This window comes from Salvelinus namaycush, chromosome 20 (genome assembly GCF_016432855.1).
Source record: "Salvelinus namaycush isolate Seneca chromosome 20, SaNama_1.0, whole genome shotgun sequence".
Lineage (NCBI taxonomy): Eukaryota > Metazoa > Chordata > Actinopteri > Salmoniformes > Salmonidae > Salvelinus > Salvelinus namaycush.
In genome coordinates, this window is record NC_052326.1 from 17744866 (window position 1) to 17768259 (window position 23394).

Here is a 23394-nt window from a genome sequence, read left to right on the forward strand (position 1 = left end):
CAGGGGAAATGGTGCAGTAGTCTAGTGTGAGGTGTTATGACAGGAAAAACACTGTTGTGGTAGTCTAGTGTGAGGGGTTATGACAGGAAAAACACTGTTGTGGTAGTCTAGTGTGAGGGGTTATGACAGGGGAAATGTTGCAGTAGTCTAGTGTGAGGTGTTATGACAGGAAATACACTGTTGCAGTAGTCTAGTGTGAGGGGTTATGACAGGAAAAACACTGTTGTGGTAGTCTAGTGTGAGGGGTTATGACAGGAAAAACACTGTTGCAGTAGTCTAGTGTGAGTTGTTATGACAGGAAAAACACTGTTGTGGTAGTCTAGTGTGAGGGGTTATGACAGGAAAAACACTGTTGCAGTAGTCTAGTGTGAGGGGTTATGGCAGGGGAAATGTTGTTGCAGTAGTCTAGTGTGAGGGGTTCTGACAGGGGAAATGGTGTTGCAGTAATCTAGTGTGAGGGGTTATGACAGGAAAAACACTGTTGTGGTAGTCTAGTGTGAGGGGTTATGACAGGAAAAACACTGTTGTGGTAGTCTAGTGTGAGGGGTTATGACAGGAAAAACACTGTTGTGGTAGTCTAGTGTGAGGGGTTATGACAGGAAAAACACTGTTGCAGTAGTCTAGTGTGAGGGGTTATGACAGGGGAAAACACTGTTGTGGTAGTCTAGTGTGAGGGGTTATGACAGGAAAAACACTGTTGCTGTAGTCTAGTGTGAGGGGTTATGGCAGGAAAAACACTGTTGCAGTAGTCTAGTGTGAGGGGTTATGACAGGGGAAAACACTGTTGTGGTAGTCTAGTGTGAGGGGTTATGACAGGAAAAACACTGTTGTGGTAGTCTAGTGTGAGGGGTTATGACAGGAAAAACACTGTTGCAGTAGTCTAGTGTGAGGGGTTATGACAGGGGAAAACACTGTTGTGGTAGTCTAGTGTGAGGGGTTATGACAGGAAAAACACTGTTGCTGTAGTCTAGTGTGAGGGGTTATGACAGGGGAAAACACTGTTGTGGTAGTCTAGTGTGAGGGGTTATGACAGGAAAAACACTGTTGCAGTAGTCTAGTGTGAGGGGTTATGACAGGGGAAATGTTGTTGCAGTAGTCTAGTGTGAGGGGTTAGGACAGGGGAAATGGTGCAGTAGTCTAGTGTGAGGGGTTATGACAGGGGAAATGTTGCAGTAGTCTAGTGTGAGGGGTTATGACAGGGGAAATGTTGTTGCAGTAGTCTAGTGTGAGGGGTTATGACAGGGGAAATGGTGCAGTAGTCTAGTGTGAGGGGTTATGACAGGGGAAATGTTGTTGCAGTAGTCTAGTGTGAGGTGTTATGACAGGGGAAATGGTGTTGCAGTAATCTGGTGTTTGGTGGGAATAAGTGAACCTGGGGAGCTTTGTGTTCATATTGCCCTAAAAAAAGGTAACCAGACCGTGGAATTCAAGTGAACAGAACTTAGACCACCTCTCGAGATGGTCTGTTCGCTTCGGAGGCGCTTTTGAGGGGTCAGAGTTCCTTTGAGTTCACACTGCACAAAGTTCACACAGCACAAAACAATTAAACGAACCGCATTGTCAGAGCTGCTAGGAGTACTGGGTGGAGGAGTCAAGTGCAGAGAGCAGGTATTCAAGAACGTGGATTTATTTCCTGTAGACAGGGAAAACGATCATGCCCAAACACACGGGCGCATGAAAATACCAGTCCAAACACACAGGACTAAACTGTCCGGAAAATATAGATTCCACATAAAAATCCAACACCAAATAACAGAGAACAAGCCCGCACAAAAGCCAGCGGGCCTACTGCCCTTAAATAGCCTACCCACAAAACTAAACTCAAAACAGGTGCACCCAATCAGCGCAAACTAACAGAAACAAAAAGAAGAGAATCGATGGCAGCTAGTAGGCCGGTTTTCGACGACCGCCGAGCGCCGCCCGAACAGGAAGAGGCACCATCCTCGGCGGGATTCGTGACACGCATTGAGTAAAAAAAAATAGTCTGAAAGGGATCAAGCGTGTGAACCCCCTAAGATGGCATGCAGTTCTGTTGCAGTCAAACAGTCAAATGCAGTCAACAGATTGTTACAAACAATAATGATGCTGCTTTCCACTTTGCAACTGTTCACCCTAGGATTTTGATCTATATCGCAAGTCAAATCGCAATCGCAATACTTGCTAAAAGAAATCGCAATTACAAAAAAAAAATCTCATGTCGTGCAGCCCTACAGTGAACGTGGGTTGACACCTTGCATGGTTAACACCTTATCACAAAGCAAATGTTTTGATGCAGAAGTTGTTGATTCTGCTCTTCACAAGTCTTTAGTGTCACACTCCTGATGGAAACACTAACACTAGAGCTGACATTACCATAAACATTGACGACACTGGTGTCTCAGGGGGAAATGCCCCTGTGTGTATGATGGGGATGGTTTGATAAGGTGCGTCTTCTCTAAATGGAAGTGGAATCACACCATGCTCGATGATGCTAGACATGAGTCTCTCTCTTAATGGAATGTGTGCAGTATCAGAGTGGGGAGTTGCATAATGTAATCACTGAGTTGGTCCAAAACTTCAGATATGTTGTGCTGGTTCTGAGAGGCTTGGGGAGAGGGAGATGTGGAGAAACAGGCAAACAGCATTGGGAAGTGAGAATAGGATTTTGATTGACATACACTTTAGTCATGAATGTTGTCAGCTAGCAGAGTACTCTCTAGAGGGCAGATAGAGATGGCAACAATAGTTTTGGGTCACAAACAGCAAGCACCCAATCCTCTGGCTGGCATAGACTCAATCAGGGCTTCCCTGCCCTAAGACGTGTGTGTGTATATGACAAAATGGAGTCAGCAAGTGGATTGCATGAGGAACTGTAATGCTATTAGGGCTGGACCGATGTTAGTATCATGGAAAGGAAACAAAACACAAAAAATATGGTGATCCTGGAATGGTCCCGGCCCTAACTGCTATTATGTGAAATATGGAGTTTTCCATTATACAACATTATCTTTACACTCTTAGAGAGAACTGAGGAATTATTCAGCATGGAGAACATTTATTTTTGCAATGATTTTTTTTGCAGAGAAAATATTTATTCTCTCTAAACAAGTTTGTGTGGATTCCCTCCCTGAGCACCATGCTGTTGTGATTTACGTGCATGGTGTTTGAATGGAGTATTATGCAAATGTTTATCAGGTAGCCAAGTGCATTTCCATAGCTATTAGCGTAACTGTTAATGTCAAATCAAAACAGCCATGCTCTCTGCTGCTTTCTCCCGATTTCAACTACCAAGTACAAACTGAAGTGCCACAGCCAGGAAAACATCAGCGTTCTCGTTTACCAGAGGATCAGATGGGGCAGAATGAGTGTGCAGCAAGTTAGGCCTACCTGCAGCTCCACAGACTATCTCAGTGACACCGCCATTTTCCCAGCATGCCTCTTGGTGACAGACAGAATGGCTTAGGCCCCCGAGAACCGGCCTGTCACACAGGAAGACGTATGGTGTGAGGAGTTTACCTGGTGTCGTTACCTGCCAAGAGGACATGTTCCTGGGGAGAGGACACGGGAGAGGAGGAGGAGGAGCTTGTTTAAGCACAAGTTCTTTAACGCAGACTGGACAAGACCGGACCGGCACGGACGGCCTAGACATGCTCGCCTACTGTATGCCCATATGCGCAGTTTATTGCAGTATGGAGTAGGCAGAGCAATGTATGTGATGCTAGTAGTATCTTAAAGCCATGTTGTAGACCTCCGCTTTCCCTGTATAGGCTTAGTCTTTAGCCATAGCATCATAGATGGCAGAAGTCTTAAAACGTGAGAAAAAGATATGCTCCACTGAAATTCTCTTAATAGCTGTAAATAGGCTTTGGAAAGTAAGGCTGTCTTGAAAGAGCAGATTTCTATAAGCAGCTTATGGTATTTCCTCCTTCTCATTATGTTGCTTAACCTGCTCATTGTATGTGAAGATACTGTGGAATTATTTCAGACATATTCCGTATGGTGTATGGATGGCGCTAATAATGTGGTATTATGATTTCCAAGAGCTGGCAAGTGTCTTCGCTGACATTTTCAACCTCTCCCTGATCCTGTCTGTAATACCTGCATGTTTCAAGCGGACCACCATAGTCCCTGTGCCCAAGAACGCCAAGGTAACCTGTCTAAATGACTATCGCCTCGTAGTCCCCTCCTGTACAACCTGTTAACTGTTTATTATCTATCCTGTTTCCTAGTCCCTTTATTCCTAGTTATATGTACATATCTACCTCAGTTATCTCGTACCCCTGCACATCGACTCAGTACTGTTACCCCATGTACAGTATATATAGCCAAGTTATTGTTATTTATTAGTGTTATTACTTATTATTTCCCTATTTTCTTTCTCTCTGCATTGATGGGAAGGACATCTAAGTAAGCATTTCACTGTTAGTCTACACCTGTTTACGGCGCATGTGACAAATACAATTTGATTTGATGCTTGAAGCTTATGACACATCACTGTGGTCCTAGAGTTGCAGGGGTTAAAGTGATATGAATCACTCCAGAGCAGTGGAAGGCACACCGTTCACTGCAGGAACTCTTCTCACCAAGTCCCCGCGAAACCCAGAAGGCTGCTGCGTACGTGCCGTGTTCATCTCCAATATGCTCATCATAATGACCTCGGCTCTTTCCCTTGTTGCTATTCCTATAGAATGCCACTATTGGTTTGGATGACAGTATGCTAGCCTTTATCGAGACATTGGTCTTGAAAACTTATGACCATACATCTGGGTATTGTCTCCCTCCAGAGTGACTAACATTCTCCACACTGGTCTAAGGATTTGAACTCTGCCTCTCTGTCATAGTGTGGCACTTAGTCCAGCTCTGGACTCGTTAGTTTTGGCACTGTGTGGACCCAGGTGGACGAGGCTAACGAGGAGTCAGCTGTCATGAGGGCAGTGACAGGAGGATGTGATACTGTAGCAGTCAGCAGAGGTCTAGGCTGAGGATGAACCCCTGTAGAGCTCCACAGAGACGGCATCATTAGATTCAGCCTTAAAGTGGGCTTTACCTGGCTTGGAGAGCAGAGACGCAGCAGGATGGAGAGTGCAGCAGCATTGCACAGCTCAAAGGGGTCATATACTCTGTTTTCGGTGGCTTACCATTAGCCTCGTAGTAGTCATAAAGAAATGAAGGCTTACAAGTTTGTATGCTGCATGAAACTCGACTTCATTACAGCAGCAGAGCAGAGTGATAGGCCTAGATGTGTTCTCGATACAAGTCATTATGTAGATTCTAAATGGTTAAAAGTGACTTGGAGAAGTAGCTTTTCATATTATCCCAGAATGTTATTAAATTCCGTTATTTCTTGAATTGAGAGTTTGATTAAAGTTGCATCACAGAAAATATGAAACAATACCCACTCGAAGCAGAATCTATTCATTAAGATTCAGTATTTTTGCAACGGAGGAGTCTTGTTATTTGCCGTACTTCTGAGAACACAAACGCAAGGCATGTTTCATAGGGAGTTAGCGAGGGACGGCGAGAGAGAGGGGATGGGCACAGTATAGGCAGGTCTGCCACAAGGCAGACAGAGTCAGAATCGTGCACTAGGCCTATCTATCGGCAATCAAAAGCTGTGTCGAAATGGAATGCTGTATTTCGCAATTTCCTGGCTTGCAATGTCTCGCAACTTCAGTAAAGCAGGGCCTGTCATCATTGAATAGGCTAGGATATTCTACACCCAACAGATCGAAGACTGAACACACACTTGCGTCATTAGCGAAGAGAAAGATCAGAAGCAAGGTGATTCCAATGTTTTGGGGGGGGAACAAAAAATGTTTTCTTAACATTAAGGGTCCCAATTTCATTTAATGTTTAAACTTTCACACCACTAATAGACAATGTTGGGGTTGTAAAGGCCCTTTTACTTTCTACTAATAGTGTTTGAATCCCTTATCCATAGGAGACACTGAATATGTTCACTCTTTGATTATCCTTATGTGTTTTCTGTCTCCCCAGAGTTTTGATTAGTCTTCTACATGTAGCTGCCACATTACTTGCAATAGACCAAAACACACATTGGGAAGCTGGGAACTGGGTGTGCTCAGTCTGACTTTCCCTATCCTCTCCATGGTGTGGCATGCAGACAGAAGGTTAGCGAGTGCATCTCATTTTGAGAGAGAATACTGAACCCGCTGCAATTGACCTACCCCTTTAACAGATCCATCGCTATTCACACAGCCATAACACATCTGGACAAGACCTATGTGAGAATGCTGTTCATTGACTACAGTTCAGCTTTCAACACTTTTGTTCCCTCCAAGCTCAGAGCCCTGAGTCTGGACGCCGCTCTCTGCAACTGGATCCTGGACTTCCAGTCGAGCAGACAACAGGCTGTGAGGATTGGCAGCAACACCTCCTTTGTACTGACACTTAACACAGGGGCCCCCCAGGGGTGTATCCTCAGTCCTCTGCTGTACTCCCTGTTCACCCACGACTGTGGCTTTGCACGACACCAACTCCATCAAGTTTTCTGACAACACCACGGTTGTAGGCCTGATAACCAAGAAAGATGAGTCAGCCTATAGGGAGGAGGTAAGTGAACTGGCATTATGGTGCCTGGACAACAACCTCTCCCTCAACATCAGAAAAACAAAAGAGTTGATTGTTGACTTCAGGAAGTAGAGGTGGGAACATGCCCTGATCCACATCAACGGGACTGCAGTAGAGCGAGTCAGCAGTTTTAAGTTCCTCTGCGTTCACATCAATGAGGACTTGACATGGACCAACATGACCACCACTCTTGTCAAGAGGGCGCAACAGCATATCTAGGCGGCTGAAGAAATTCAGCATGCCACCCCGGGTCCTTTACAAATACTACTGCTGCACCATCGATAGCGTCCTGACTGGTTGTATCGCGGCCTGGTACGGGAATTTCTACGTCCACAAACGCAAGGCCCTCCAGCATGTGGTGAAGATGGCCCAATACATCACTGGGACCGTGCTCCCACCCATCCAGGACATCTACTCGAAATGGACCCTGAGCAAGACCCGTAGCATCATCAAGGACCCCACCCACCCCAGCCATGAACTGTTCTCTGAGCCTGTTGGTATGTGCAAGCCATCAGAATGCTGAACACTTGAACTGGACTGACCACCTGCTCTAATTCTCTGCACATGCACTCACGTACGCTACACACCTCACAACTGCTTCTACCAGACTCTTATTAGGATTGGTAAATACTGCACAATTTAAACACTTGCCCCACAATCCCCCCTTCCCCAAAATACGTGTAAATATTGTACCATAAATCACACCCCTTGATTTTTCCCACATTTTGTTATGTCCAGCCTGAATTTAAAATGAGATTTTGTGTCACTGGCATAAACTCAATACCCCATAATGTCAAAGTGGAATTATGTTTTTATAAATGTTTAGAAATGTATTAAAAATAAAAAATCTGAAATATCTTGATCAGTAAGTATTCAACCTCTTTTTTTATGACAAGCCTAAATAAGTTCAGGAGTAAAAATGTGCTTAACAAATAAGTTTCATGGACTCACTAAGTGAGTCAACTCTGCACCACACCCGTACAATTATCTGTAAGATCCCTCAGTCGAGCAGTGGATTTCAAACACAGATTCAACCACAAAGACCAGGGAGCTTTTCCATTGCCTCGCAAAGAAGGTCACCTTTTTTTAGATGGGTAAAGAAAAGCAGACATTGAACATCCCTTTGAGAATGGTGAAGTTATTAATTACACTTTGGATGGTGTATCAATATACTCAGTCACTACAAAGATACATGCGTCCTTCCTAACTCAGTGGCGGGAGAGGAAGGAAACCGCTCAGGTATTTCACGATGAGGCCAATGGAGACATTAAAACAGTTTGTTTAATGGCTGTGATCAACAACATTGTAGTTACTCCACAACACTAACCTGAATGACAGAAGGCGAACTGTATGCTAAAATGTTTATTCTATTCTACTGAGATATTTACTTTTTATACTATTTTTTATTGTTGCATTGTCGAGAAGGAACCTGAAAATAAGCATGTTACGGGATACCATGAGTACGACGACTAATAAAACTTTAAACTTGAATTCTCTCCAGATTGATTTGTCATCTGTGTCTGTCCCTTTATACAGTCCCCCAGTGCACAGGCTTTTACAGCTTAATGAAATATAAGGCCACGCTAACTCTGCTGTCCCTAACCCCTGGGCTACATCCTTCCAGAGAGAGAGATAAGCAGGGCAGAACGTTTGAAATACAAAAGAGAGGGAAAACGTTGTCGAGGCAGAAGTAACAGCCTCGATGCTGACTGCTGTCTGTCATCAGTAAATAAGCTGGGAGTTCATTTGCGTTCATTACTGGGAAATGAGTTAGCCCGGGGACGGCTGTATAATTCAGATTACAGCTGATGCGATTGGAGATGTACTTCTGTGTGTCCCAAAGAAAAACGAGATAGAGAAGAAAATATCCCTTTTCAGATCCGTCATGCCCATAAATGGTTCCAATGAAATAGATAGCTGGTTATCCTATACTGCCTGCTTGTCCCTTCACGTTTAAAGTAGGGATTCCCTATTCTCCTCAACTTTTACTGCTTATATGCACAACTTCTGAGAATGTATTATTGTAATAATATTAGTGTCCCAGGTAAGATAAATAACTGTTGTAATCATGTCCTGGTTGTGCATGTTTTTGCATATTAAATGTTAGTGCTGTGTCATGGTCAAACCACACTTACAGTGTATCTGATTTCATCACTCTACATTCAATAAACTAAGTGCTGGCTCTGTTTGGCTCCTTGAGTTCTTTTGTTGTTTTTGTGCTACCTGCTGTTAGAAAGATATCTCTTTCATCTCCCAAAATGTAACGACTGTACCTCTTAACCCCCACATCAATACTATCAGCAATTGCTCATGGTGGCAGCACACAATTTCTTTGTTTTGTATTTGGTACTCTGATAACTGGCTGTAACAGAGAACACATTTTTCTCTACAAATCTGTTGCCTTCAATGGCTGCCATTGATAAAGAAATACCATAAATATCCCTCAAGATGTAGGCCTACTTTTTGATGAGCAAATACCAGACACATTGAATAAAATGTAGTCTGTGTGTGAGTCAGTAAGAGACTCACACCAATCCATAAATGCTATTCAGTACCGGGTGACATGTTCACACAAGTGTTGTAGACATGTGACCTTGTTTCCCCTTGTCTAGGGGCAGAGTGTGTGTGTTTAACGCAGTAATACTGCTCCTCTGGCACTGCATGTCTATGTAAACACTCTCTCATCCACTCACTGTCCTTCACAGTCATTAGTCTCCATTCCTGCCTGTGTTAGGTGATGTTTCATGTCTGGAGCATTAATGGGTAATGTCTCCTCTGCTCTCTCCAAGTGCTAGTTTCACTGGGATCTTTCGAGGGCGTCATTACTTCACCATGCATTTTAAAGGACAGGTTTTTTTTGCCTTGGTGGTGGCAGCTTCGGAGGAACCTACAATGATGACAGTGTTGGAGAAAAGTGGAAATAAATGAACAGGTTGAGTGAAGTGTTTGGTGTTCTTTAGATGCCACTGTTAAGGTTGGGTGTGTTTTTTTGTATGTGTAATCGAGGCCAATTTTCCAAGCGATTGATTTGAGGAGATAACGGTCCATTCATTAAAGGGTTTCTCTCTTCTTCCAATAAGTAAGCTTCATATCCTCCAATGGTGTCTGTTAAGTCTATCTAGCTACTCTCTTTCCTGTGTGATAAATCATCAGTCATTATTTGGGCTTTGGTGTGTTATCAGGGCTCCTTGATCTGATCCTAGTGTGAGATAGACTACTGTCCAGAACCACGCTCTGGAGCGCCGCCTCTCAGTTACCAATCATCTGTCTGGCTATATAGTCTACACATTTCCCTCCACTCTATTTTCCCTCATTATTTTTTTGTATTTTCTGTCCATTTCCTATCCATGTTGCGCCTTAATCCTCCTCATCCCTTACTCCTCTTCTCCTTTCAGAGAGCCCTGTCGTGGTCCTATTCTCACCTTGCACCAGGCCTCTTGTCAGTGCTAAGAAAGAACACCTTCCTCATTGGCTCCCTTATTTAAAAAGAAAAGTAATTTCCTCTGTTCAGTCCCTCTCTGCGGCACACACAGGACACTCAGGACACTCAGTTTTTTTATTAACATATTTATTTAGTTATGACGCCTTACAGTCCCTGCATGTGTTCACCTTTTATTCTCTCTTCTCTTCCCAGGGGAGAGAGCGCTCAATAATGCAATATTGGTTTAATCCCTGCCACCTTGTCAGAGGCTACTTTATCTGGGTTTTGTTCCTACTGTGTAGCAGCCTGAGCTTTTAGCCTCATCTGTAGAGCACGTCTAGAGACACTCCACTCTGCTTGAGGAGCCTCGCTAGTGAGGGAGCCATGTTCCTGGCCCAAGGTCAACGTACCTTTCTAGGCATGTTCTGGTTGCCCCACTGTTGGCCCATGTCGGAACTCCCTGCCAGGATAATGATAGCTCAAGACCATATGTATCCCATCAAGTGCCCTTGTTGCATCATTTGAATAGAGAGGGAGGGTGTTCAGGGGGCAGCTGGACAGACAGCTGAACGCTCTACCTGAAGTTCTCTCTCCTGGTGTGGAAAGGAGGACTTTGAGGGCAAGTAGGGCATATGGTGTTGTTCGTATCTTTAAAATGGCATGAATTTGGGACATGGCACAAATTATAGTGCAAATTAAGACATCGGTCAAAAAAATAATAATCACAGTTGCATTACATGTTTAGATTCATGTTTGTGTGTGTGCCTATGTCTTTGGAATCATGTCTGTTGATGGGTGCATGAGAGCCTGGTATGGGTGTGTTCACCTGCTGTCTATAATGGGCCTGTTCTTTCGACTGTCCTCTCCTGGGTACCCTCTCTATCCTGTCTTCTTACTCTGTAATTAGCAGTGCTGGAGGGGAATGTCGTACTTGAGCTGGAGTACCCTTCTTTCTGCAGCCCCTCATCCCGTCATATACTTCCCCTGCTAGCCCTATCTCTCCCTTTGTCCCCTCCTCCTAACCCTCCTCTCCTCTGGAGGGGCACAGGAGCTAATAGAGAAACAGGGCGATGGGTGAGATGACATCTGACTCAGAGACGGGGGGATGTGTAATGGGCCTCTGTGGTGATGTACTGATTGGAGAGGTCTAACGCTCCTCTCCTCTCTCACAACCTGGTTCTCTATCTCTCTATCCTGCTGACGGTGCCCTTCTCTCCTCTTTTCAGGTGCCAAGGAGATAGTCCTGAAGGCCCAGATTCTGGCTGGGGGACGAGGCAAGGGCGTGTTCGACAGTGGCCTTAAAGGTGGAGTGCACTTAACTAAAGAGTGAGTACCCCACAGGAGGTTGGTGGCACCTTAATTGGGGAGGACGGGCTCGTGGTAATGGTTGGAGCGGAATAAGTGGAATGGTATCAAATACATCAAACACATGGTCTCCCTCCGCAGCCTCCACTGGAGTACCCCCAACAACTTCCGCCCGCACTCACTTGGGTTTGTGGACCATTCAGAGTGTTTCTGTTTTGTTTTCTCGGTAACTACTGCTTCCGAGAGATGTCCTCCTGTAGTCATAGTTTTTACAAGATCCCTCCTAGATGCAGTGTTGCTTTCCCTGTGCTGCAGTTACCTAACACGCCAAGTTTGATAGTGTAGGGCAGGGTTTCCCAAATTTCCCGAAGAGTGCAAGTTTGTTTTTTGCCCTAGCACTACACAGCTGATTTAAATGATCAAATCATCATGAAGCTTCGATTTTTATTTATTTTATCAGCTGTGTAGTATTAGGGAAAAAAACTAAATGGGGACCCTTGCGGTCCCCAGCACCGAGTTTGGGAAACACTGTTTAGGGACAACTGCCCCCATTTAAACTTTGAAATAGTAAATGTATCATTGGGAAATTGTACTGTGCATGCATCACTGAACTCTACTGTGGTAGGTTACTGGAATTGTGCTCTTCTGTTGGAGCACAAACATATTGTTCTCCTAGCTCGCACATTGTTACAAAATCCTTATCACATACTCTGGCCAGTTACTAGAAATATTCTCGATGCTAAAATGACAAATGTAACAAAGGTAGCAGCCATGTTATGGACTGAACTGTGAATTACGACAAATTGCTACCAAATGTGTCATTGTCACCCTATTTCGGTATTTGGGATAGCCGGAAACCTTTCTATGTGAGCCATCTGAAGTTGAGCCTCCCCAGACAGTGATGTGTGCACACACACTCTACTACCATCTATCAAAGCAGAGCACAACCTCAGGCTTCATTTGTATTCTATAACCAGAGCAAAGCGAGAGCTGGAATGAGACGCTCACACTGCCTTTAAAGAGGAGCTGAAATCAGGAGAGCCGTATTCAAAGAGATGTGTAGACATATTGAAGATTCTCCTAAAACAGTGCTTTGTCAGAACATGTTACAGTCATGTTACAAATGTGCTGAACCATGTCTTTGTTGAAATGAAAAAGGCTCGCAGGAGCTGAAAATAATTACTGTCTATTCTCTGCCACGGTAATAGTCCTCTATTTTTGAAAGATGTTTGTCCTCTAGGTTTTTGTTCTTGTTTATTCTCGATTCAAATATCTATTAATGGAGTGGTTGTAATTGGGCCAATCCTGTCTCTTCTTTGACTTTAGCCCCTCGGTGGTGGGTGAGCTGGCCAATAAGATGCTAGGTTATAGCCTGACCACCAAGCAGACTCCAAAGGAGGGAGTGAAAGTAAAAACGGTGAGTCACAGCTGGATGTAAAAGATCATTCTGTTTTTCTAATTTCCGGTTTATTTCAATTCAGTAATACAGTTACATGAAATGAATGACTGCACAAGCATCGGGGCAATAATACATGAGTCTATATATTTTGTTGTTCCACTAGTTCTGGGGATAGGTCTCTAGTGGAGACATGCCATTTGAAGACGATGTCATTTGTTGTGTTTTTGTGCTATTTGCTATCATGGTTCATTGCAACAAATAATGCATGCGAGTCAGGGCCTCTCTGAGACCAAAGTGTTAGTCACGTAAACAACCATTTCCAAGTGTCACTAACAAGCAGGAATATAATTTTCCTCACTCACACTCTGCAGCCACACCAAAAACACACATTTGCAGGTAATGAAGGCTTCCTGTCTTGTAGCTTGTGTTTCTCCTCACTCTCTTTCTTTCTCTTTCCCCTTTTAGTGAAATATGGCCTAGAGCTCCCCATTAACGCTTGCTTTCATTCCTGCCAGCCAGGAACGCACCTCGCTCTGCTCCTGCCCCTGCTGCAAAGTTTAGGCGAAGTATCAAATGAGTGACACATTTGCCATTTTTATAGAAAGTGCTGGCGGGGGTGGAAGTTCACTACAACAACACCCGGGCTGAGGGGAAAGAGAAAAATGTAAACACAGAAATCCTAACTGCAGAAGCATTGTTGTGAGATGTCATTTCATATTGAAAAATGTGCTGCATTATCTATCCATGGCACGTCAGTTGACTGACATAACACAATGCCTGATAGTGTTTTATTTTATAAACTAAGCACAGAAAATTGATTTCTTGCAAAAGTGTATCATGATAAATCCTCCCAGAGGGATCTATGGTATGATACGCAGGCATGCATCATGTATTATACATTAAAACAGGTACACACAAGATTAATTTCAGAAAAATTAAGACATTCACAAACATGGGAGATATGATGCTATCTGGCTGTAGTCACAAGCCTCTCTCAAAGCCTGTTTCGTATTAGATTAGGCATGGGATCAAAGTAATAAAGTAGCCCGAGAGAGCTGCAGTGATTGAACAGGATCCAGGCCTGAGTATGCGCCCTCTTAACAGGCTGTAATTCTGTTGTCGGACTCTGTTTCCCTGAATGAGAACCAGGGGCGGCTGTCAACTTGCCCTTGTAACACGTCTCTTCACTTCACCATACTGCAGCCAACCTCTCCAGACATGACACAGAGCATGGTTCTACTGCCAGTATGGACCAGGGCTGGGGAGAGGGGGAGAAAGTCATAAAAGACAGAGGAGAGAGTAGCAGAGGGAGAGAGGGGCACAGAAAGGCAGTGAGATTATGAGAAAGACCGGGAGAGGGTGGTAGTGGTGTGGAAAAGGTAGATCAAGACGTTAAGCTGGGAGAGAGAGAGAGAGAAAGAGGGCTGCACTGTCCCTGTTTGCATGGGACATGGAGAACGAGCGTCGTCAATAAGTCCAAATTAACACGGTCCAGTTAGGCTGCAGGAAACTGATAACAAACAACCAACGTATCTCTATTCCTCTGTCTTTCCATGAATCTCTCTTTTCTATTTTCACTTTCTTCGTTTGCCATCTCCCAGCACTTTGCTTCATTTTCACTACAGCGTAGAATTAGAACCCCCAGTTTCTCTGAGTTGTAATGGTTCAGTATCTCTCCATCCTGCCTGTCTGTCTGTGTCTGAGGACAGTCTGTGTCTGAGGACAGTCTGTGTCTGAGGACAGTCTGTGTCTGAGGACAGTCTGTGTCTGAGGACAGTCTGTGTCTGAGGACAGTCTGTGTCTGAGGACAGTCTGTGTCTGAGGACAGTCTGTGATGGGAAGGCAGTAGCCTGACTCTGTAGACCGACTCTCTCCCTACTGACCAGGTGATGGTGGCTGAAGCCCTGGACATCACCAGGGAAACCTACTTTGCCATCCTGATGGACCGGGCCTGCAACGGGCCTGTCATGGTGGGCAGTCCTCAGGGTGGGATGGACATAGAGGAGGTGGCCGACAAAACCCCAGAGCTCATATTTAAGGTACAGTTCTGTGAGCTCTGAAGCAGCATATGTTACAAATGACTACAGATGTGAACATGGAACCTCTCACCATTCACTGGCGGTGTTATCTCTCCTCTCTCCCTCCCCTGATTGGTACAATAAATCCCTTGATCCCTTCTCCATGTGAGAATCTCATCTCTACAAGTGCCTGATAATTATAATGCCATCGTTACAGTATCAGGTTTCCTTTCCTCACATCTGGCAGGTTGCCACCACTTAATTGCAGCTTCCGTGATTTAATGAATATCCACTTTTTGTCATATTACCATGCAGTGTTTTTGAGTCTCCATTCTCTCTCTGTCTCGCTCTTGCTCTCTCTCTCTCTCGGTCTCTCTCTTGCTTTTTCTCTCTCTCTTGGTCTCTCTCTCTGTCTCTCTCTCTGACCCGCTCTGTCCCTCTCTCTCTTTCTCGTTCTCTCCCTCTCTCTGCTACCACAGGAAGTCGTAGATATTTTCGAGGGGGTGCGAGACGACCAGGCGCTCCGCATGGCAGCTCATTTGGGTTTCAAAGGACCTCTGGAGAGACAGGTGATGGGCCCGGCGAAGCTCTCTGAGCCGCAGTGCAGAGAAGCAGAATAGTGTACACACACTGAAGACCCACAGTACACAACTCAAGAGCTGTTGAAACTGGATAGGACACTGCCAGTCTACTGGGCTCTCTATGCTGGTTTATAGAAGTTCATACGTCCTTATACAACAAACAAAGCTTTATAGGTTCACCATTATAGCGCATAACAAAAATGTAGTCACTGAAGTACATTACATTTTTTGGATTCCTCTCAAAATCATGAACAGACAGTGTTGCTGTAGCCAGTCCTGGCCAGTATAAACTCCACAATTCACATTTGATATTAAAAGTTATTATCTGGTTCATTTTAGAGCCAATTGTCTTGTAGCATTATATTGCTAATTTGTATATGCCTATCTGTGAGCAGAGCAGCATAAAGAATTGGATTAGTTCAATGTTACAATGGGGAAAACGTATAAATCAACTTAATGAATACTTAAAAAAAAAAAATGAAATGAACATACACAGTTGTCTGAGAGGTACACCCTGTGTAATACTAGCCTGTTTTGGTATTGAATGGCCATTGATTTGAACAGGAAAATGATTCGCTAAGTGTCTGGCTTGTCAGTTTAGTTCTGAAACTCTGTGTCTTCTAAAACGCAGGTGTGGAATGGAACCTTCTTTGAAATAACTTTGCTTCTTTGAAAACTTTGAGATTACAAAAAGTGTGTGTGTGTGTTTGCGGATGTGTGTCTGTGAGTGTGTGGCAGAGAGTAGTGCTTACATCATTTTCTGTCAGGCTTTTTTCGTAATCAAAAGAGCAGCTCGGTGCCAGGGACAGACAGAGACATCCGCTGAACACCGTATTCTTTAAAAGAGGATTAGTACAATGACAGTCACTCCAATAGTAATACTGCGCCTGTTAGGATAATGTGGCACAAAATACACATTGTAATCTCACTCATAGCTAATACAACCATTGTGTGGCATATTAATGTATTATAGTGGTTTAATTACTGTTTTATTAGGGTATATAGGTGAAAGCTATGATCCCTTATTGATGTCACTCGGTGTAGATGAAGGGGAGGGACAGGTTAAAGAAGGATCTTTAAGCCTTGAGACAAATGAGACATGGATTGTGTATGTGTGCCATTCAGAAGCTGAATGGGAAAGATAAAAGATTGAAATGCCTTTGAACGGGACATGGTAGTAGGTGCCAGGCGCAACAGTTTGAGTGTGTCAAGAACTGCAAAGCTGCTGGGGTTTTCACGCCCACCAGTTTCCTGTGTGTATCAAGAATGGTCCACCACCCAAAGGACATCCAATCAACTTGCACAGCTGTGGGAAACATTGGAGTCAACATGGGCCAGCATCCCTGTGGAACGCTTTTGACAACTTGTGGAGTCCATGTCCTGACAAATGGAGGCTGTTCTGAGGGCAAAAGGGGGCCCAACTTCATATCAGGAAGATGTTCCTAATGTTTTGTACACTGTGTGTAGCCTATTTTTTTTTACAGTATGAGCTAAGGGCTTATTGAGTCGTGTTAGTTAGAAAATAGTAGGTTGTCACAACTCCTGAGAAAGGTGGTATTTAAAAATGTTAAAAGATCAACACCTGCACACACATACTGTACATGTGCGGACACACACAAAAACACATGCGCACATGCACACACATGCTCTGTGTGTATAAGGGGATTTGCCATGTTTTATTTAACGTGTATGTGGTGCTGAGTGGCCCTGGCGGGCCTGCTGCTCAGAGGCATCTTGTTTGGTAATAACTGTCCTCTGTGGAACTCACAGGCTGCAGATCAGATTAAGAGGCTCTATGATCTGTTCCTGAAAGTCGACGCCACTCAAGTTGAAGTCAATCCTCTCGGAGAGACTCCCGAAGGACAAGGTATGACTCTTTTTCTCATTCTCTTTTTGGTGTCTACATATTAGAAGGTCTGTTTATCTGGATCTGTCTCTGTTTGTCCTCTCTCTTTTCCTCTCGCTCTCTCTCTCTCTCGTACATCATGGGAGTGTTCTTGGTGGGATTTTAGGTATATATTTGAGCATATCCATCACTAATTGCCTCTTGAGGAACAATCCTACAGATAAACTCATTGTTATGAAACAAGATCTTGTTATAGGTCTGGTTCATCAAAGAAAATACCGTTTTGTAGCCTAGTCTAATCACTGCTTATGAATATTGATGAGAGGTCTGTTATTTTGTTGTGTACAACCAAGCTGTATTGAGAGGTGCAACTCTGCCATCCAACAAGCAAGGCAGAAACTTGTGTTTCTGTAGACTCCCATTGAAAGTAGATCAACTTGTTATTTAATTTGTACATATACGACAAGGGAAGATAACGAACTACCGAGCATGTCTGTTCAGTAGAGTTTAAACAGCACGCCACATGGTACTGAAGAACATCACTGTAGGCAATGTTACGGCATGTTTTTTTCCCACTTTAGTCTCTTACTTTGACTTGCATTTCAGCGTAACTGAACCCTCATCACCAAAGGGACGGTAAGACTAAATGACTGTTAAACTCTGAAAATGAATGTGATTGTACTACAGTTGGTCACATACAGCAGCTCCAGGAGACAGCCAACACTCCACTTAGCTGCAGTAGAAGTGACTTCCCATACATTTTTTTTCTGCCTAGTGTATGTTTGTGTGTGTGTCATGTTACCTTTATTACGCTTGGGAGCTTCAGCCCAGGTAGTATGTCACAGAGACGAGCCATTACATAGTGAATTTACAGTTGGTTCCATGGGGATCCCGTGTACCACTACTGTCATTTGTCCTCCAGGCTGTTATAGAGTGTTGATAGATGAAGGCTCCAATCACCCCTGTGTAAATGGTTGTGGTATGTAGTGGGCCTTACAAAGTACAAATCCATAAGGAGCATACCTCAGCATTTCAGCCCTGCAGTAAATACTTTGCCTGCAGGTAACATTCAGCTTGCAGTTTCTTTGAACTGCACCTTGTGAAGTGTAGAAGTATTGTCCATTATGCATAATATATTCCCCCTTTGAGGCACTGTCAATGCATAAACATGAGCTCCACCATTACAAATACTGAATTAATTAAGTCTAATTGGGTGAGATCACTTGCCACATTTTATTTAACATATTTCATTGAGTTTATAAATTATTACATTTCCAATTCACATCCTACTTTTTTTTCTCTATATCTCTTCCTCTTTTCTTCTTTGTCTATTTCCTTCGTCCTCTCTTTATTATTCTGTCCCTCTTCTCTTCGTATCTCTCTCTCTCTCGCTTCTTTCAGTGGTGTGCTTTGATGCCAAGATCAATTTTGACGATAACGCAGAGTTCCGTCAGAAAGCCGTCTTTGCCCTGGACGACATGTCAGAGAGCGATCCCACCGAGACGGAGGCAGCCAAATGGGACCTCAAGTACATCGGCTTGGATGGAAACATCGCCTGCTTTGGTGAGTTCTGATTATGTCTGTCCACACACATGCATGTTCTATTAATTCAGCCATGGGTAACCCACCCCAACTGGAATAGAGTTGCTATTTTCCTTATCAGACAATTGAAGGCTGGGAGACTACGTTCAAACTTTGTCAAACTACAGTAAAGCTGACTGGGCTCCTCTCCAGTCCAAATTGACAACCAGCTTTCTAACGACTCCAGAAGGAGGCTGCCATAACCAATGCTTTCTAATTAGCCATAATCCGCCCAAAAAGTCTCCAGTGAGCTGGATTGTTAGCCTTCTCATTATGGTCCTCCCCTGTCATAAATCAAAGCTTTACAGTGTAATTCTGGGCTGCTGGGGAGTCTCTTCTGGCTGCCCTGCAGCCTCATAAACATTGTGGCAGTAAGAGCACAGGTTAGCGGCTCTTTCCCCTGCGCAGCCTCTCCTCCAGAACAACAGCTCAGCGCTGATGGGCTCCTTAAAAGCTTTGTAACCCACCAAAGTGACAGCTGTTAAAGCCAGTTTCCTTTTATTGAGACTTCTGTCAGGGCACTTGCCAGGACGTAGGCTCAGTGCCGCTAAACCAAATGAGGTAAGACGTTTGTAGAGAAGCGTGTTGGCTTTGGCAGGAAGCGACTGAATCGCTTGGCTCCCTTGCAGCAAAGCACCAAGCAGCCCAGAGGACAGGGATGCGCTCACAAGGCTGCCTGATAATACGGCCCAACACTAGTGCCACAGAAACTTGTTTAGTCGGTGCTCGCTTTCTGAAGTCAAGAGCATTGCCGTAATCACATTTTCCTCCACTTTTCAACTTCTTCAAGTGTTAAATATCCCAATTACAAGTTTTAACAGTACCTCTTAAAGATTTAAATCCTCAAAAAATGTTGTTATTCCCTCTTCATTAGATAATTTATTCATTGATTTCACAGTGAGCCCTTTCATGTTTGTGTTGTTTTAATGCTGGTATTAGGTCATGTTTAATTGAATTAAATCCCAACTACTTGTCACTGTTTTCTCTCAAGGGTTTTCGTTTCAGTTCTCATCTTCATTTGGACTGTAATGGGGGAAATCTAACTTCATCAGAGAATGGGCAAGAAACCATTATCAGCATTCCAGAATCATCATTTGTCATCAAAATTGTGATCACAGTAACTATTTTGAAGGGACGCTCTGGACTTTAGAGGCCCTTCTCTGTTTTCTGAGACCAGTAACAGTTCTCAACTTTCTCTGTGGTTTAGTTTCACCTTTGATCTGTCATTCCAGTGAATGGGGCTGGTCTGGCTATGGCCACATGTGATATCATCGACCTCCATGGAGGGAAGCCGGCCAACTTCCTGGACCTGGGAGGAGGGGTGAAGGAGAAGCAGGTGTACGAGGCATTCAAACTGCTCACTGCTGACCCCAAGGTAGGAGACCACTTTATCCAGCACCACAGGGTGTGTGAGTGCGCTGTGGAGAGGAGTTGTACCACTTAAAGATAGAGAATAAAGCTGATTCACTATGCTACAGTAGCTAGTTCCATGTCAAACTGTCAGTTGGTCTCAGAGAGCCAACACACTGTTCCAACCACCTGTTGAATTCCCTATTTAACCAACCCAGCTGCTCAACACTTTACCCTAGCGATTCTGTAAATATTTGTTGCTGCTACTTTGTGTGACTGTTTAACCAGGAGTCATGTTAAAGCTTCTCTTTAAGGCCTTGTCTGGTCGGTTAGGCACCAGTCCACCTCTAACAAAGACACAACAGTTTAGTGGGTTTGGCACTGACAGCTATGTTTCTCCCAGAGATGGGGTATTAGAGATCTCCTAATTATAATGCCATGGTTTTATTGACAGTTTTGTAATGAATTACAGCCCCGCAGCCACAATAAAGCCAGCCTTTTAATGGCTTGTCCCTGCCGTCACAGTCTTCTCCCAATGCACAATGCAAACTCGTTACTGTACTTTCCTGGTGCAATTAAAGGTCCAGAACCTCAGAGGAGAGGATGTGGCAGCTTGGCTCTCTTTACGACAGTTGAATACTAAATGTTCAGATTGCCAATAACTCAGCAGCGAACAGTTGGAGGCTGGTAACAATGCCGCAGTGCTAGTTTGTTGACACTCATCAGAGCACTAATTCCCTGTTTGCTTTCACTTCAAATTATTGTTTTTTCTACCAGTCTATTTGACAATGGTTGTGTCTTCGTATGTGTCATAGAACAGTGTTAAATACTGGTTTCTTCTATACACTATTGAACAGGCCAGTTTACCACACATTTCTGATACATCAAAGATGAAGGACATTGAGAATGAAGGACATTGAGAACGAAGGACATAGAGGCATGATGTGGAATGTACTATGCACAAATATGGCATGATACTCATTGCAATACACAAGTCACTTGAATGACATTACTTTGCTTCACTTCAGTTTCATGTAGTCACTTTAATAGTTGACCAGAGTCATAATCAAATTTTGTAAAGAAAAGAGAGAAAAAAGAAACAGTAACACAACAGGAATAAAATATGCAAGAATAAGCTGTTATGCCAGTAACAGATCAATGTGCAGGGGTACAAGGTATTTGAGGTAGATATGTATATAAAGGCAGGGCTAAGTAACTAGGCATCAAGATATATTATAATAAAGAGTAAAAGTAAAGAACACGATAGCAGCAGCATATGATGAGTGTGTTTATGTATGTGTGTTGTGTTCGTATGCATGTGCATGTCGCGTGTGTACATATGTAGTGTATGTGAACATGTGTTGTTTTTGTGTCAGTGTGTGTGTGTATATACAGTCGTGGCCAAAAGTTTTGAGAATGACACAAATATTAATTTCCACAAAGTTTGCTGCTTCAGTGTCTTTAGATATTTTTGTCAGATGTTACTATGGAATACTGAAGTATAATTACAAGCATTTCATAAGTGTCAAAGGCTTTTATTGACAATTACATGAAGTTGATGCAAAGAGTCAATATTTGCGGTGTTGACCCTTCTTTTTCAAGACCTCTGCAATCCGCCCTGGCATGCTGTCAATTAACTTCTGGGCCACATCCTGACTGATGGCAGCCCATTCTCGCATAATCAATGCTTGGAGTTTGTCAGAATTTGTGGGGTTTTGTTTGTCCACCCACCTCTTGAGGATTGACCACAAGTTCTCAATGGGATTAAGGTCTGGGGAGTTTCCTGGCCATGGACCCAAAATCGATGTTTTGTTCCCCTAGCCACTTAGTTATCACTTTTGCCTTATGGCAAGGTGCTCCATCATGCTGGAAAAAGCATTGTTTGTCACCAAACTGTTCCTGGATGGTTGGGAGAAGTTGCTCTCGGAGGATGTGTTGATACCATTTTTTATTCATTGCTATGTTCTTAGGCAAAATTGTGAGTGAGCCCACTCCCTTGGCTGAGAAGCAACCCCACACATGAATGGTCTCAGGATGCTTTACTGTTGGTATGACACAGGACTGATGGTAGCGCTCACCTTGTCTTCTCCGGACAAGCTTTTTCCCGGATGCCCCAAACAATCGGAAAGGGGATTCATCAGAGAAAATGACTTTACCCCAGTCCTCAGCAGTCCAATCCCTGTACCTTTTGCAGAATATCAGTCTGTCCCTGATGTTTTTCCTGGAGAGAAGTGGCTTCTTTGCTGCCCTTCTTGACACCAGGCCATTCTCCAAAAGTCTTCGCCTCACTGTGCGTGCAGATGCACTCACACCTGCCTGCTGCCATTCCTGAGCAAGCTCTGTACTGGTGGTGCCCCGATCCCACAGCTGAATCAACTTTAGGAGATGGTCCTGGCGCTTGCTGGACTTTCTTGGGCGCCCTGAAGCCTTCTTCACAACAATTGAACCGCTCTCCTTGAAGTTCTTGATGATCCGACAAATGGTTGATTTAGGTGCAATCTTACTGGCAGCAATATCCTTGCCTGTGAAGCCCTTTTTGTGCAAAGCAATGATGACGGCACGTGTTTCCTTGCAGGTAACCACGGTTGACAGAGGAAGAACAAGGATTCCAAGCACCACCCTCGTTTTGAAGCTTCGTCTGTCATGCTGATTGAGATTGAATAACAGTGATCTCCAGCCTTGTCCTCGTCAGCACTCACACCTGTGTTAACGAGAGAATCACTGACATGATGTCAGCTGGTCCTTTTGTGGCAGGGCTGAAATGCAGTGGAAATGTGTTTTTTGGGATTCAGTTCATTTGCATGGCAAAGAGGGACTTTGCTCTCCCCTCTTTCTTCTGTAGTCCACAATCATCTCCTTGGTCTTACTGAGGTTGAGGGAGAAGTTGTTGTCCTGGCACCACACTGCCAGGTCTCTGACCTACCTGTAGGCTGTCTAATCGCCATCGGTGATCAGGTTTACCACTGTCATGTCATCTGCCAACTTGATGATGGTGTTGGAGTCATGCGTGGTGATGCAGTCATGGGTGAACAGGGAGTACAGCAGGGGACTAAGCACCCAACCCTGAGGGGCCCCCGTGTTGCCTACTCTTGCCACCTAGGGCCGCCCCGTCAGGAAGTCCAGGATCCAGTTACAGAGGGAGGTGTTCAGTCCCAGGGTCCCCAGGTTGGTGAAGAGCTTGGAGGGGACTATAGTGTTGAATGCTGAGCTGTAGTCCCCTCTTGTTCAGGTGGGAGAGGGCAGTGTGAAGTGGAATAGAGATTGTGTCATCTGTGGATCTGTTGGGGCGGTATGCGAATTGGAGTGGGTTGAGGGTGTCTGGG

The 23394-nt window shown here is 44.2% G+C and overlaps 1 protein-coding gene across 1 annotated transcript in view; it reads left to right on the forward strand.

The window, feature by feature from the left end:
- LOC120065097 (succinate--CoA ligase [GDP-forming] subunit beta, mitochondrial-like) overlaps positions 1–23394 on the forward strand; it is a 138067-nt gene that overhangs the window by 64782 nt on the left and 49891 nt on the right. The window contains exons 3-9 of the mRNA XM_039015815.1: positions 11218–11317; positions 12623–12713; positions 14582–14734; positions 15193–15282; positions 17065–17161; positions 18542–18703; positions 19954–20096. Coding sequence (XP_038871743.1) covers positions 11218–11317; positions 12623–12713; positions 14582–14734; positions 15193–15282; positions 17065–17161; positions 18542–18703; positions 19954–20096 — 836 coding nt within the window. The remainder of the gene's footprint in view (positions 1–11217; positions 11318–12622; positions 12714–14581; positions 14735–15192; positions 15283–17064; positions 17162–18541; positions 18704–19953; positions 20097–23394) is intronic.